Source organism: Oncorhynchus tshawytscha, linkage group LG18 (genome assembly GCF_018296145.1).
Source record: "Oncorhynchus tshawytscha isolate Ot180627B linkage group LG18, Otsh_v2.0, whole genome shotgun sequence".
In the NCBI taxonomy this organism is placed as follows: domain Eukaryota; kingdom Metazoa; phylum Chordata; class Actinopteri; order Salmoniformes; family Salmonidae; genus Oncorhynchus; species Oncorhynchus tshawytscha.
Window position 1 is genome coordinate 23,357,261 of NC_056446.1, and position 16,442 is coordinate 23,373,702.

Sequence of the window (16,442 nt, forward strand, 5' to 3'; positions counted from 1 at the left end):
GACGCCTGCAGGAGCTGGTACTCCAGGCCGAGGGAGAAGTAGAGGCACTGGGGGCCAGGGTGAGCCAGCGGAGGAAGTACCTCAGCAAGGTTTGTAGTCATTTTGATTTTCATGTCTGTAATAATCTTGTTTTAACATACACATTATTTTATTTATACATTTTTCTGCAGTAGTGCCTAGTAGTTTTATGAATCCATTTTTTATAATGTGGAGTCTGCTGGAATGGTGATTTAAATCTCAATTATTTGAAGGACCTCAAATAAAAATATAACAAAAAAGAAAAGTGCTTTTTAAATAAAAAGTGTGATTGTTATTTTCTAGGCCTTCACGGAGCGGACCCAGTTCCTCCAGGCTGTGGGGAGGGCTCTGACCTGGGTCCAGCAGCAGGAGAGGAAGGCTTTAATGGACGACCACGTGGCTCTCCTCCCTGACGACCTGACCAAGCAGGTGGTGACGTGCCGAGGGGTCCAGAGCGGCCTGCGGGCCTACCAGGGGGAGTTGGCCTCTCTGTGGGTCCAGGGTCGTGACCTGGAGAGGGACGCCACGGACCAGGAGCGGGGGGAGACCGTGACCAGGCTGGAGGAGCTCCAGAGGGTCTTTGAGACGGCCTTCCAGAGAACCACCCATCGCCTGCAGGACCTGGACAGAGCCCTGACCTCCAGGAAGTACTTCAAGGTCGACCTGGATAGGACGTGTCACTGGCTGAGACGGGCAGATGGCATTACCTTCCCCGAGATTGACTTCACCTGCAACGCCGATGACGATTCGGAACTGCAGGGTCGACTGGCGAAGTTCCAGAACGTTCTAGAGCAGGCGTCGGAATACGAGAACCTCCTACTCATCGTCCAGAGGGTGGGGCAGGAGATTCTCCCCTCGCTAAAGGAGGTAGATCACTGCTACCTGGACGAAAAGCTCAACGCCCTCCCTCAACAATACAACAGCATCCTAGCATTAGCCAAAGAGAAGAGGGACAGGATCCAGCAGGCTATCCTAGAGAGAAAGGACTATGACTGCTTCTTCAATGTCACTTGTAGAGCATTAGAGGAGCTTCAAGAGCAGTTAGACGGTTTAGCGAAACGGACAGTCAGTATTCAAGAACAGGAAGTTGTTCATCTCCATCATGACTATAGAGATCTGTCTGAAAGCCTGTCTCAGCTCAGCCCTGCGGTGAGAGAGCTGAGGAGGAAGACTGAGGGGTTTCTCAGCAGGGGCCAACGATGCCATGCTGAGGAGACAGAACAGCTGGTTAACCTTCATGACAATCTGAAGAGGACCATTGACCAGAGACTGAAACATCTTGACGACTCATTGAAAACATTGGCAGAGTATAATGCAACATCAGCAAAACTAGACTCTGAGTTGAAGTCAGTGAAAGAGCAGTTCACTAGAATGAAGTCAGACTCAGACACCACATTATGTGGCACAGAGAGACTGACGAGTCTTTACACACTGCTGGAAGATCTGGAAAGGATGGGCTCTCACCTGGAGAGACTCACCCAACATACAGAAGACCTGGGATTGAACTGTGATCCTGCCGCCATCCAGGCCTCCAGAGAGGTAGTGACCTCGCATCAAAAAGAGCTGCAGTCCGTAAGGTCTGAAGTAAAAGATTGTGTTACAGAATGTGAAAACTGTCTCAAGAAGGACAAAGAATTTGAGAAAGAGACTGGGCAGACATCAGATTGGCTGAAGAGTCTGAGGAAGAAGCTTGGGGAACCATTGACCCTTCCAGAGGTGAAAGTTGAGATGGTAGAGGAGGAGGTCAGGAGACTGAAGGTGGTAGAGGAAGAGGTGCAGTCCAGAATGAGGGTAGCAGATGCCATGGGCAGCAGGGAGAAGCAGAGATACACCAGTAGAAACGAGGACTGCCCTGCCCATGTGGAGGCTAACCTAGAGGAGCTGGCTAAACTGAGGGCTGACGTCCAACAAGCACTTAGAACCAAGCAGGTAAATATACTATACTATTGTGTAATGTATGTGTACACACTGGATCTAAAGACAATGTTTAAAAATTAGCATAAGATATCAAATCTAGTTTTTTTACGGTGTTGTAAATCATAACTGTTGGCTGAAGTAGCTGAAAAGGGAGCCTTGTTTTTACATAAACCAAGTCTATCATTGATGATCTGACTCATCTGTAATAACCTCTCCCCCATGTTATCAATATTAACAGGCTTTGTCTGAAAGGACATTCATAACAGACCAGTTCAATTCATATTGTCATGATCTCGTGATAAGTAGTTCAGTTATTTATCTGAGTAGTCTCATGATGATTTAATCTGTCCTCCTAGTGAATTACTTATCCTGGATACAATCATCCCCTGATAACTGAATCAATCATTCTTAAAACATTCTCTCATTAATTAGCAGTGAGTGAGTGGTTGCTACTCATTATTCTCTTGACCTTTGGCATACAGTAAGCACTTTTTAACTGGGAATAGATTACTTTCCAATGAAAAGTCCAACACATTCATTCATTTTGTGTGGACTTTAGCTGAGCCTGGATCAGACTCTGTTCCTGGTCCAGAGGCACCAATCCACCCAGCAGTCAGCCCGCAAGTGGCTTGACGAAGCTGGGGCTTTTCTCCAGAGAACCACCCTGGGAATAGAGCTGGAGAACCAGACAGAGAGCCTCAGGGAGCTGGAGGAGATCTCAGCCCAGGAACCGGCCTTCATGGCTAAACTAGATGAGCTGGAGACCCTGGGTGCTCAGCTGGATGGTCTGGTGGGGCTGGGAGTGACGAAGGAGATGAAAGAAAGTGAAAGAAAGAAAGAAGGTGTGGAGGTAATGCGACAGAAGGGGTCAGAGGTCAAAGAGCAGATGAAGGGTTACCGGGAGGATCTGCAGAGGTAAGGTCTCACATGGTGTGAGTGTGCGGTGCGTGCATGTGTTACAGAATCTAACTGCTCTAAAATGAATGTGTCATCTGTAGCTGTGCTGCTCAGTGGAGCTCCTTCCAGACGGAGAGAGAGGAGCTGATTGGACAGATGAATGAAACAGGAAGTATGATGACTGCGTTCCCCTCGGCGAAGGCAGCCAATAGCCAGGAGGCTGAGGACAAACTCCAGAGTTACAAGGTAAGCTATGACTGTTTATGACTTATTATCAATGTTTTCTTTCACTGAATTTCTGTAATTTCTGTTGTAAATTTGTGGAAGTTCTGACCTATGATTTCTTCTGCTCTCTCTCTCTCTCTCTCTCTCTCTCTCTCTCTTCTCTTCTTGCAACTTAAACTTCCCTCTCTCTGTCTCTCTCGTCTCATCTCTCTAGTCTCTGGTGATTCTGATTGATGGGTGTGAACCCACCCTGACTGGCCTGAAAGAGAAGGCCACAGATTTGGCTCTGGTTGGGTCTGAGTCCAGCAAAGCTGCTATTGGTCACTCTGTGTCATCTTTATGGCAACGTTGGACCCGCCTGCGCAGCGTGGCGCGAGCCCAGGAGAGAGCGCTGGAGGACACAGCTCGGGACTGGAGGAGCTTCAGGGAGAAGGTAGGCGATCTGTCTATATCAACATACAGTATGTGTATATTAGCTTGGGAAAATGTAGTTATTGTTGATTCACATACTGTATGTAGTATTCCAGCAGGCACATTGGCAATTTGAACACTTTAGGCTACCTGTGGTTTTCAGCAGCTAACAGCATACATTCCATAGAACAGTGCTCCCCTTGTTGATACTTTTGAGGAGTGGGTTGAGGCTCAGCCTTTATGCCTCTGAGATCAGTAGTTACTCTAAGAATTCATACTGCTGTGGATTTAGGTCACTTCTGTTGGATGTTAGCTCAGATACAGCCACTACTCAGTGGGTGTACACTGATGTAATTCTAGGCATCAGGCCAGCGATGAGCTCCCGCCAAAGCCTTCCATCCACTTCCAACTCACAAGGGCTCCCACAAAGCGCTACTCCTTAACAGGAAATGATGTCATCACATAGGAAATGCTCACATCCTTTGATGTGACGTGTTCTTGTTGCCTGGGGCCTTTCTTTGGGGCCATTGTTCAACTGGACATGACATCACCGTTATAAATGACTGGGTCAGTTTCCTGTGGCTGGTTCTATGCACCACAACAGGAAGAACAAGGACAACACAAAAGGACTTAAAGAAAGAATTAACTAGAAGAGTGAAGTAACCACCGAGCTCCAGAGTTTTGGTCTAACCTAATCAGTACACTGTTGTAACTTAATTAACAATTGCTTAACTATTACCTTGGCTAACATGTCACAAAATATAAATTTCTACTAAACATGTTCCTGAATTTCTATTGACATGTTTCTGTTCAGCATGAAATATTTATGCCTCTGTCCTCAGATGGAGAAGGTGCAGTCTGTGTCAGTAGACCTCCATGCTCGTGTGCCAGACAGCACAGTGGAGAAGGCAGCCACCAGGGCAGCGCTACAAAACCTGTTGGAATACCATGACTCCTTCAGCCTGGAGGTGGAGAGAGAGCAGTCAGCCCTGGCCCTGCTGGGGCAACACACCCTCGGCCTGATAGGAGAGGACCAGGAGGAAGAGGATATGGAGATGGAGAAAACTGACAAGACTAGAGAAGAGACACCCTGTCTGAAGGAGATCAGGAGTATGCTGGATATATATGAGAGGTAAACGCGCTATGGCTAAATGTATTCTATTGGTTCTACTAAATTATCGCTACTGTGTTGACGGTGAAGGAGGTTTGAGATGAAAATCCAATTTCTATGTAATAAGACAATGAGGTATCATCTTATGTCATGTGTGTCCCCAGCCTGGTGCTGCAGGTGCGTGGTAGCAGGGCCCAGGTGCAGCAGGAGCTGAGGGAGAGGGAGGAGGTGGAGAGGGAGCTAGGACTGGTGAAGGGATGGATTCAGGACACCAGGGGACTGCTACTGAGCCCTTCATCTGACCTGGACTCACTGCTGCATGAGCTAGAGGTACGAGTGTGTAGACTCACAATCACAATCACACACGCACACACACAGACCGCTTGACCTGTTTAAAGACACACTTTTTTCCATATCCAAAAAGTCTGCAGCCAGTAGTAATCCCTTATTATCAATCTATCACACAGACAGCCCATGGTGAGGTCATCAGTAGGCGCCAGAGTGTGGAGAGGATGGTGGAGCTGCAACAGAACAAGTACCAGGACCTCCAGGCAGCCCTGCCCTCTGAACTGAGCATGCAGCTGGCTGAGGTGACACTCGCCCTGGGCTCCGCTGAGGACCAGGTACCCTCCCCCTCTGGAACTATGGGTGATCTTAGTTAGTTAGTTAGTTAGTTAGTTAATAAGTTAGTCAGTTATACTGCTGATTATATAAATCTGTTGTAATTCAAATGTATATTCTTAGATTAGACCTAGATACTCTGTGGGTCTGACAGTTTTGGTGGTTCTTCTTGCATTTGGTCTCTAGGGGGCACTCTGACACAAGCTTTTCGGAAATGTGTCGTGGCATAATAATGAGACAAATTAGAGTTCAATAGGAGATTATGGCACCCTTATAAATGTCCATGGATATTTTATCATTCTAATATCTGCCATGACTGTTCCAGGTCCAGTCGAGGGAGAGAGAGGTGCAGCAGACCAGAGATGTGAAGGAGGACTTTAGTTCCAGACTGCAGGACATTGAGGGGAAGTTGAAGACCATCTCTCTGAAGATCAGTGAGAAGGCTACAGACCTGGAGCAGGCCAAGGAGGAAACCAAGGTAATTAGCCCTCATTAAACTGGCAATACATTTTCAGACATTGAGGTTAATGATTGGTCTATAGGGGTATTAGTGAAGACTTGGAATGACAAGAGCTGCCCCCCTGCTTTCAAGTGTGACCCACTTCTGTGAGAAATATTCCAGATGGGATTCTTATACCTCCTCCCTCCACCCATCCACTTCCCCATCTTCCTCTACCTCTCTCCCTCTAGTGTCTGTGTGAAGAGTGTGAGGGATGTGGTCGCTCCCTGGCTGAGCTGGTTGTAGCAGTACAGGAGTTTGGGGACCAGAACCCTCTACTGTGTAAGCAGCTGGGAGACGCCCTGTCCAGACTGGCTGAGGTCCAGCGCCTGACCACACAACAGGCCCAGGAACGGGCCAACCAACTACACAAGGTCAGATGTCAATCCGTATCTGTCATCAATCTTAACTCTTCCATTAGGCAATAAGCTGTGGTAGCATGACTTCCTAACATATAGGGCGGCAGGTAGCCTTGCGGTTAAGAGAGTTGAGCCAGTAACCAAAAGGTTACTGGTTGGAATCCCTATGCCTACTCGGTGAAAAAACTGTCAATGTGCCCTTGAGCAAGGCACTTAACCCTGATTGCTCCTGTAAATCACTCTGGAAAAAGCATCTGCTAAACGATAAAATAAAAAAATGTATATGGCGATGACAATGATATTCAGAGGAGTATGTCTCTCACTCGCCTCCTTCTCTCCTCTCTCCTCACCTCTCCTTTTTCATGTCCCACCCTGTGTGCTGAGCAGGCAGAGCAGCAGCTGGAGGAGTATAAGGGGATGAGGCAGTTCCTACTGGGCTGGGCTGAGAAAGCAGAGACCCTGGTCACTGGCAACATAATCTGGAGCTCCGCCTCCCAGCTTCAGGAGCAAATCAGAGCCCACCAGGTGGGTGCCTCATTATTGAGTGACATAAAGGGCAGCCAGTCAGGTTCTTTAGTGTTGTCCATAGCCTGAGTGATGTCTGTTTAGCGCTCCTTCTATCTCTACCGCTCTGTGTTCCCATGGTGACAGGCGGTGCTGCGAGAGTGTCGTGGTCTCCATGGTGACCTGGAGGCCATGGGGGAAAGGGAAGGGCAGCTGGCGGAGGTGCTACAGACGGAGGGGTGGAGCCAGCAGGTGAAACAACTGAGCAGATGCACTGAGGAGTTGCAGCAGAGCGCAAAGACACGCCTCCAGAGCCTGCAGGATGCCGCCAAGGTAACTAACACACCTGTCATTATTTAACCAAGGTAACGCACCTGTTATTAAAACTTTTGTGACTTGAATTTAACATAAATCTGAAGACTGTTATTTATCTAATCAAATAACTATGTTTAATTGTTACCTGATTAAATGAATAATGTAACAATCAACTCATTAGGATTTGGGGCACCATGAGAGCGGTTCTGTACCATCTCCCTATTTAAAGGTCTTTACCTATCACATCTGTAAACAATCAACTTATTAATCATAACCTCGTATCATATCATCATTCTGAACAGTCGTAACCTCCTTGCATCTGCAATAACCCAAGCCTTATTTATGATTCAGTACTACACAAATTGGTTTAATTATTTATTTACTAGCCAATTAAATGGTAACACAGGATAAACATACACACTGGTGAGGTCCTGAATGGCAGGCAGCTTAGCCCCAGGGATGTACTGGGCCGTACGCACTACCCTCTGTAGTGCCTTGCGGTCGGAGGCTGAGCATTTGCCGTACCAGGCATTGATGCAACCAGCTACAACATGCTCTCGATGTTGTAGCTGTAGAACCTTATGAGGATCTCAGGACCCATGACAAATCTTTTTAGTTTCCTGAGGGGGAATAGGCTTTGTCGTGCCCTCTTCACGACTGTCTTGGTGTGTTTGGACAATTCTAGTTTGTTGTTTATGTGGACACCAAGGAACTTGTAGCTCTCAACCTGCTCCAAAACAGCCCGGTCGATGAGAATGGGGGCGTGCTCAGTCCTCCTTTTCCTGTAGTCCACAATCATCTCCTTAGTCTTGGTTAGGATGTTATTCTGGCACCCCCCGGGCAGGTCTCTGACCTCCTCCCTATAGGCTGTCTCGTTGTTGTCGGTGATCAGGCCTACCACTGTTGTGCCGTCTGCAAACCTAATGATGGTGTTGGAGTCGTGCCTGGCCATGCAGTCGTGGGTGAACAGGAGTACAGGAGGGGACATGTTGAAAATGTCAGTGAAGACACCTGCCAGTTGGTCAGCACATGCCAGGAGCACACGTCCTGGTAATCCGTCTGGCCCCGCAACCTGTGAATGTTGGCCTGTTTAAAGGTCTTACTCACATCGACTACGGAGAGCATGATCACACCGCCGTCCAGAACAGCTGATGCTCTCATGCATGCCTCAGTGTTGCTTGCCTCGAAGCAAGCATAGAAGTGATTTAGCTCGTCTGGTAGGCTCGTGTCACTGGGCAGCTTGCAGCTGTGCTTCCCTTTGTAGTCTGTAATAGTTTGCAAGCCCTGCCACATAAGACGAGTGTCGGAACCGGTGTACACGATTCAATCTAAGTGTTCTATAGATCGTCTCTGACCATTCCCCACGTTCCATGTTAGAAATATTGTTCCAGTATTCGCTTTTGAACGTGTTAGAGTTTTGGTGGGAAAAATTATTTTGAAACAAAGGACATTCCTTTGGTGAATATTGGAGAGGGAGGGCTGAATCTTCTTTCCTTGATTTACAACAAGACGTGAGTTGTTAATCCCATCTATTTATTGAAGTTATTCATTACAAACCTGATCTGAATTCTTGTATTCTCGTGGACAGTCATGACAAAATCCACACAAAAAAAACAATAAAGCCTGTCACCTTTTTATAACCTCACAACGTACCTTTCATTAATACCAACAAAATCTGTGCTAATAGCACCCCCTTTTTACAACCTGGTAACACGCCTCAGTGGTGTAGAGTTTTTGCCCATCAGTTAACCCACCTTTTGTGGAAAAATGAATGTAAAGTATAGGGAGGGTACTTTTTTCAACACAACCGGCGATCAGAATTCATTATCCTGATTATCCTGTAATTATACACCATTATGTTGTGCAACATTCTGCCAGTCCTTACCCATGATTTTAATGCTGCGTCCCATCACAGTCAAGGAAAGTAATTAAAAGTTAACTTATACTAAACAAAAATATAAACGCAAAATGCAACAATTTCAACGATTTCAGCGGGTGCCAGGCCCACCCAATCAGAATGAGTTTTTCCTCATAAAGAGCTTTATTACAGACAGAAATACTTCTCAGTTTCATCAGCTGTCTAGGTGGCTGGTCTCAGATGATCCCAGCGGGTGAAGAAGCTGGATGTGGAGGTCCTAGGTTGGCGTGTTTACACGTGTTCTGCGGTTGTGAGGTCGGTTGGATGTACTGCCAAATTCTCTAAAATGACGTCGGAGGCAGCTTATGGTAGAGAAATTAACCTTCAATACTCTGGCAACAGTTATGGTGTACGTTCCTGCAGCCAGCATGACAATTGCACGCTCCCTCAAAACTTGAGACATCTGTTGCATTGTGTTGTGTGACAAAACTGCACATTTTAGAATGGCCTTTTATTGTCCCCAACACAAGGTGCACCTGTGTAATGATCATTCTGTTAAATCAGCTTCTTGATATGCCACATCTGTCAGGTGGATGGATTATCTTGGCAAAGAAGAAATTCTGACTAACAGGGATGTAAACAAATGTGTGCACATAATTTGAGAGAATTAAGCTTTTTGTGCATATGGAACATTTCTGGGATCTTGTATTTCAGCTCATGAAACATGGGACCAACACTTGACAGGTTGCCTTTATATTTTTGTTCAGTATAGTATGTGGGTACTTACTGTATTAAGTTAATGGCAACATCACACAAACCCAGACTCTGGTGTTGTACCTTGATTCAGCCCTGGGTACGTTCCTGTGTCCAACAAACCAGGAAGCCCCAGTTAAACCAGTTGCAAACAGGAATCCAGGAAATGACAGAAACAATGCAGTTAAGAATGCGGCTGTTACTAGAGCGTTTATTGACACCACACTTCCATCTTGTGGTCATTACCAGTCTCTACACTAGTCTTTCCACCAGCCGTAAGCCTAGAAGGCTGGTACGCGAGGCTAACTGCATCAGCACTACAGACTCTATAGGCCTAGGTTGCTGTAATCTTTTAATCTGTCTTGACTGCCCTGCAGTAGCTCCCTAGATTGAAGTCTGTTTCTAATAATCACTAATGGCATTGTGAGATTTAGTTAGGGGGGGGGTTCAGTAAATATTGTGGAACTATGGAACTGGAACGGTCTTACCTGTGTGTCTCCCATCAGGACATGGTTCGCCTGGAGGCTGAGGTGAAGACCCTGCATGACTCTCTGGACCAGGCCCAGCTCACACTCACCTCTCCTGAACTAGCACGACTCAGCCTCAGGGAGCAGCTCACGCACAGACAGGTAAACACTTATGGAGATAGACCACTGCCATAATCTGTCACAATGGTGTGCTTCCACCCACCGGACTTGACCACCCACTCAGACTGGTATTAAAACCCACAACACAGGTAACCACCCACATACTAGAGACAGACACTGAGGAACACTGGAACAGCATTGTACTACAAAATATATACATTATTCCCTTTAAACATTCCTGTTCGTCCTGTCCACCCAGCGTCTGTTGGTGGAGATGGAGGCCTTCAAGCAGCAGGTGCAGGCGGTACAGCTGTGTCAGAGCGCCCTCCGGCTGCCGGAGGAGGTAGTGGCCAGCCTGTCCATCTGCAGAACAGCCCAGAGCCTGCAGCAGGAGGCCAGCCAGCTGCAGCACACCACAATCCAACAGTGCAACATTCTACAGGTAGGGAATCGACACCAACAGCATCATATCAAATGATACATTATTCTGATACAGAAGATATAGTCATCGTAAAGCTGAGAAAGCTGCGTGGGACTGCTGGGCAAAGTAAGTAACAGCAGTCATTCAGCTGTAAGACATTCCGCAAGTGCTGTTATAGGGCAGGGCACAACAACTGTTTCTGTGTGACAAGCTGTCTCGCTAAAACAGACAAATGGCAAAAGGAGCAGCTGTGGGCTGTACATTCTCTTTTCTGTGTGCTCATCTCAGGATTCTTCTTAAAGACGCAGTCTGGGATCTTACAAATTTGTAACATATCATACAAAATGGATGAGGTAATTCTTGGGGATCCGTTTTGGCTTGTGAGCACATTTTCAAAAAGTACTGTCTGAAATTATAAAAAACCTTTGGAGCATCACTTTAACTTACTGGTTCAGGGCTGATTTGGTTGTTAAGCTGGTTTTGGTAAAGATTAGGTCTGGGAGGGATGAGCTGACCTTGAATGGGCTGTTAAAAGGTAAAAGGCAGAGTAACCAACTAAACCATCTTTAACATACTCTCTGTGCAAGGGTGCTTGTTGTAATAAACCCCAAAGAAACAAACAATTATGCCATTACTGTGTAATTATCATTTCACTATACTTTCTTAGTAAATACCTGATTTTAGTTGGAGTTGACCCCAACCTGCTTTGGACTCTCTTTCCCAGGAGGCCGTGGTGCAGTATGAGCAGTATGAGCAGGAAGTGAGGAACCTCCAGAGGCTTATAGAGGAAGCTCACCGCATCATACAGGACCGACCCGTTTCAACCAGTAACATACATGAACTACAGGCCCAGATACACCACCATGAGGTGAGAGATATAGATATATTGTATATGTACACACACACACACACACACACACACACACACACACACGCACACACACACGCACACACACACTCACACATACACGCGCGCACACACAACACACACACAAACAGTGAGTTCCAGGTCAAGTATCATAAGACTCCCGTCTTCTCCTGACTGAGGAAAGAAAACACTATCTTTGTTCACTGGGTTTATATCCATTATGACATAACACGAACACACTCTGTCGTCAACTCTGCACTAAATACTCCAACTCAGGAGTCAAATATTTGTCTTATTATTAGACGTATTTGACTAAACAGGATATTGTTTTTTTTAAATTGACTCCTCAGTTTCACTTTCATGATTCTCTCAGATGTCTTGAAGCTCAGTTGGGTCATGGCTGCAATTTAGTCTATTTTATCTCTCTAAAGATTGACAAGATGTATTTTATCTCTCTAAAGATGGACATGATGTCCACACTAAAGTTGTATCTCTACTGAAGATCAATGATTGTGTCATACAGCATATTCTATTTTTTATTCACCCCAGTGAACTTTCAATCATAGCCTGGTCCCAGAACTGTTTGGGCTGTTTTGCCAACTCCCAATGACCATTCAGAGTTAGTAAGACAGCAAAAACAGAACTGGTACCAGGCACTTTCAATCATACCTATCAGGGGAAATAGTAGGCCTGTGTAGCTCATATTGTATTTAAATAAAGTGACCCACTTCAGCTTCAAAGTATGATAATAGAGAGATGATAGAGTGGAAGGAAGAGGATATTGACTCATACAGTATCTCCTGTCTGCATAGTAATCTCCCCATTCACTGTAGCTTCAACCTGCAGTGTTGGCTGAGTCCTGTCAGTCCCTACAGGGATGAATAGAATAGAATAGAATTGAATAGAAAACCACTACTGGGTTTAAAACCTGCTTATAACACTGTTACATGATGTGACAGTGGCCATTTTACATGGGCTCTGTTTCTCTCTCTCTCTCTCTCTCTCTCTCTCTCTCTCTCTCTCTCCATCTCCAAAACAAATACATTCCCAGCTTATCTGATTTCACCTCCACTGACGTGACTGTGCACACAGAGAAGGTTACATTCTGCAAATGGATGAGATTCTGATTTGACATACTGTAGCTACACCCGACTGCAGTATCAGACGGCACATTTCAAGCCTTGTGCTTTACACTGCAGTTTGCAGACTTTGCTGAGTGTGTGTTTGATCCTTCCTGCAGAGCGAGAGAGACACACATGCATTGCGGGCGCACACACACACACACACACACACACACACACACACACATTTTGGGGAGAGAGATGAAGACACACATACACACAGATTCTTGTGTGCTGGTATTTGACCACAGCTGCAGTCTTATTCACTGTGCTGTAGTTGTTTGGCTTGGTTGAGTGTTGGCTGAGTTCAACAAAAATGGATACCTAGTCAGCTGTACAACTGAATGCATTCAACTGAAATGTGAATCAGAGAGGTGCGGGGGGCTGCCATAATCGACATCCACGTCTTCGGCGCCCGGGGAACAGTGCATTTAACTGCCTTGCTCAGGGGTAGAACGACATATTTTTACCTTGTCAGCTCGGGGACTCGATCCAGCAACCTGGCCCAGCGCTCTAACCACTAGGCTGCCTGCCGCCCCTGAGCTGATAGCTGCAGTTCTACTGCCTCACCTCAGTCTGATTATCAGTGCATCCACCATCTGGGAGAGAAAAAGCGAGGGAGTGGAGGGAGGGAGGGAGAGGAGGGAGGGAGAGAGGGACGGAGAGGAGGAGCCTGAACTCACTGCCCATAGTGGGTTAGTAATCTGACACCCGCTCTGTAATTCTTTCACCCTCCTCCCTCCACCCTCTCTTTTCCCGGCTCTCTTTTGTTGTCAGGAATTCTTCTTTAGGATTGGAGGAGGGAGGGGTAGCTGTGATCTCACTTCCTGTCTCTCAACCCTTTGTGTGTGTGTGAGAGAGTGGAGAAGAGATTTGCACTGCTTCAGTTAGCTCTCTCTCTTCCTCTCTCTCTCTCTTTCTCTCTCTCTCGTTCTCTATCTATCTATCTCTCTCTCTCTCTCTCTCTCTCTCTCTCTCTCTCTACCAAACCCTCTGTCTATCGAGCTTACCACTGTGCCTCACCCGCCTCTGCGCTGCTCTGATTGGCTTAGAGGACCCAGAGAGTGTGTGTATGTGTGTCACAGGGACAGAGCCAGTGCTATTCTCGCTCTCATACACACAGCAAGATCGAGAGAGGGGAGACAGAGAAGAGAAATGCGCTCGCTCCACTTATTCTTCACCCACCGGTGCTTTTCTCTGCACCGCATTCAACGCTGAACCAACCAACCCCCCTTTCTAGGAGCCTATTTAGTCAGACCTATTGATTTTCTTATTGTGGACTGAACCACGAAGTGTTGATCCCGGGGGTGTTTTGACCGGTGGTTGGGATGTTTTGACAGGAGCTAGCCCTGAAGATCCGAGGCTACCAGGAGCAGATAGCGTCCCTGAACTCCAAGTGTAAGATGCTGACGGTGAAGGCCAAGCACGCCACCATGCTGCTGACGGTCAGTGAGGTGGAGGGGTTGTCTGACGGCATGGACGAGCTCAGCGACGAGGAGCTGCCCACCAAACAACCGCCGGCACACCCCTCCGTCGTCATGGTGAGGGACTGGGGTTTGAAAATGACCCCCTGTGTCTGTATCCCCTTATGTGTCTCGCTCCCCTCTGTCTCTGCAGGTAGTTTCTGTTTACTCTGGGTCTGTCTGTTTGTCTCTCAGTATATGTAGATCTGTCTCTTTCTGTGTGTTGTATTGGTATGTTTAGGCCTAATCTAGGGGCAGTCTTTTTGTGTTCTGTCTGTCTCTCTGCAGTGTATATACTGTATATCTGCTACTGCACCTTGCTGTCTCTGCTGACATGGTATCTACCTCAGTATAGTCTTTCTATTCTCATCTGTCCCTGTATTCCACTCTCTCTCTTTTTTCCTCATTCTTTCTATTTGAAGTCCTAAATCAGTTTCCCCCTGCTGGTGTCTGTTGCTGTTTGTGCTGGTGTCTCAACAGGCCAGGAAACAGGATGTGTGTGTGTGTGTGTGACTATGCTTGCATGTACCAATTGGGTATACACAGTCAATCATGCATTGTCACACGATGAGGACACTAACATCACTGTTAAGTTTATGGTTCCCACACAGTGCAGTATCCAGCAGCGGGACATTGCCTGGTGTTGCATCATGGGGCCCGGGAAAGGCCTGAAAATGACTTTTGACAGGGTCCAACTCTGTCAGCCAAGTTCCACTATAACCGCCAAAAACAGCCCAATAGGGCTCGGCTCGCATTTCAGGTTTGCTCTCTACTGAGGCAGGCAGAAAGGCAGACAGGGAGGGAGGGAGACAACTGTGCTGCTATTCTCTACTGTAGGGCCAGCTGTAGCTCACTCCCCCAGTCTAACTGTCTGTTGTTAACTCTATACAGGCTGCACTGGCCTCTCTCATGTAGAATATAGAGTCAGGGTTTAGATGTTTCAAAGACAAACTGTAATTTGTTGTAAGTTGTTATGGTGCAGAATGTGCTGTTGCTGTACTTTCTGTGTGTGTACTGCTTAAAAGACAGAAAGACATTGAGGTATAAGCCTGCAACAATGTATATTTAGCTGTCCCTGGTGTGAGTGTACTCGCAGGAGTTTTATTTCCTAGCATTGACCATTCCATTCCCCTGATACATCCTGTAAAAAGCCTTGTGGGTCATCCATTGCAATTGCTTTCCAGCTTCACTAAGGGTTTCTTTGTCTAGCTGCAGATAGCTACAGTACAGTACAGTAGCCGACGCTATATTCCTGTGCTTTTAGTGCTTCTGTAAGGCTTGGGGTTGTGTTCTATCAATACTTGTAATGTGATCTCATTGAGACACTATTTGATTACCTCCTGTCTAATTAATCAGTAGTGTGCTTACTCTGCTAAGTCCACCCTTCACTCTGTTCATTATGCTTATGTTGTCTCTTTCCTCTTTCTCTCCCTTTCTCTCCCTTTCTCTCCCTTTCTCTCCCTTTCTCTCCCTTTCTCTCCCTCTTTCTTTTTTGACTTTGTGTATTTATTCCTGTGCTCTCTCTCCATTCTCATTCTCCTCTTTCTTGTCTCTCTTTCTCTGTCTTTTATCTCTTTCTTTCTGGCCCCTCTCTCTATATTTCTCGCTGTCTATTTCTCCATATGGTTGTGTGTGTGTGTGGTCAGATGACAGCAGGCCGCTGTCACACACTCCTCTCCCCCGTAACAGAGGAGTCAGGGGAGGAGGGCACCAACAGCGAGGTCTCCTCTCCCGCCTGCCGCTCCCCCTCACCAGGGGCTAACGCTGACACTCCCCTTAACCAGGTACTGCACCGGCGCACCCCCCAACTGCCTCCCACCCATTCACCTGCCCCTGCTACTACTATCCCGACGACCCCTAACTACCTTCATCCTACCCCTCACTGTGCCTCCTATAAAGTACATGTGCTGTGTACCTATAACGCTTATCTGTCCCAACAGCGCTCTCTGAGACTGCAGGCATGGCCATCTTACCACTATCTCCTGAGTAGACCGATTCCCTTGTTTCTCCATAAGCAGGGTTGTTGGTGAATTGCAATTGGTCATTCATTGTCTCAAAGCTTCACAACAGTTATATAGCTTTAGAAGTGGAAATACTAAACATCAATCAGAGTTTAGTCTTCGCTGCTGTCCTAGTACTATTTACTAGGAAGTTGTACATGTAGAAGCTGCACTTAAAAAACACCCAGTGCAGATATCCTCTAAATATTTGGGTGTAGAATCTTAGGCTTACTATGGTTATAATGGCTTCCAGCATCTGGTTGGCATATGGCTAACTACATTAGGAGACATCAACGCAATTACAGGGTTTGTGCTCAGGCTAGAATGAAAGGGGGCCGGTGCGAAGGCAAAAACATATCAATGGAGTTCAATATCTACAGTACCAGTCAAAATTTTGGACACACCTACTCCTTCCAGGGTTTTTCTTTATTTTTACTATTTTCTACATTGCAGAAGATAGCCCTATTTGGTAAAAGACCAAGTCCATATTATGG

At 46.5% G+C, this 16,442-nt stretch overlaps 1 protein-coding gene across 6 annotated transcripts in view; it reads left to right on the forward strand.

Annotated features, from left to right (window-relative positions):
- The window catches only part of syne1a (spectrin repeat containing, nuclear envelope 1a), a 132,844-nt gene that overhangs the window by 53,772 nt on the left and 62,630 nt on the right, over positions 1-16,442 (forward strand). For 5 of the 6 annotated variants that reach the window (XM_042300843.1, XM_042300844.1, XM_042300845.1 and 2 more), the window contains 17 exons: positions 1-89; positions 322-1,947; positions 2,495-2,850; positions 2,934-3,078; positions 3,272-3,490; positions 4,311-4,600; positions 4,744-4,909; positions 5,047-5,202; positions 5,526-5,678; positions 5,891-6,073; positions 6,446-6,583; positions 6,710-6,895; positions 9,995-10,117; positions 10,335-10,517; positions 11,221-11,364; positions 13,826-14,026; positions 15,595-15,732. The exon at positions 1-89 is cut by the window's left edge and continues 310 nt beyond it. In XM_042300843.1, coding sequence (XP_042156777.1) covers positions 1-89; positions 322-1,947; positions 2,495-2,850; positions 2,934-3,078; positions 3,272-3,490; positions 4,311-4,600; positions 4,744-4,909; positions 5,047-5,202; positions 5,526-5,678; positions 5,891-6,073; positions 6,446-6,583; positions 6,710-6,895; positions 9,995-10,117; positions 10,335-10,517; positions 11,221-11,364; positions 13,826-14,026; positions 15,595-15,732 — 4,496 coding nt within the window. The remainder of the gene's footprint in view (positions 90-321; positions 1,948-2,494; positions 2,851-2,933; positions 3,079-3,271; positions 3,491-4,310; positions 4,601-4,743; positions 4,910-5,046; positions 5,203-5,525; positions 5,679-5,890; positions 6,074-6,445; positions 6,584-6,709; positions 6,896-9,994; positions 10,118-10,334; positions 10,518-11,220; positions 11,365-13,825; positions 14,027-15,594; positions 15,733-16,442) is intronic. The other variant, XM_042300846.1, reaches the window with a different exon arrangement.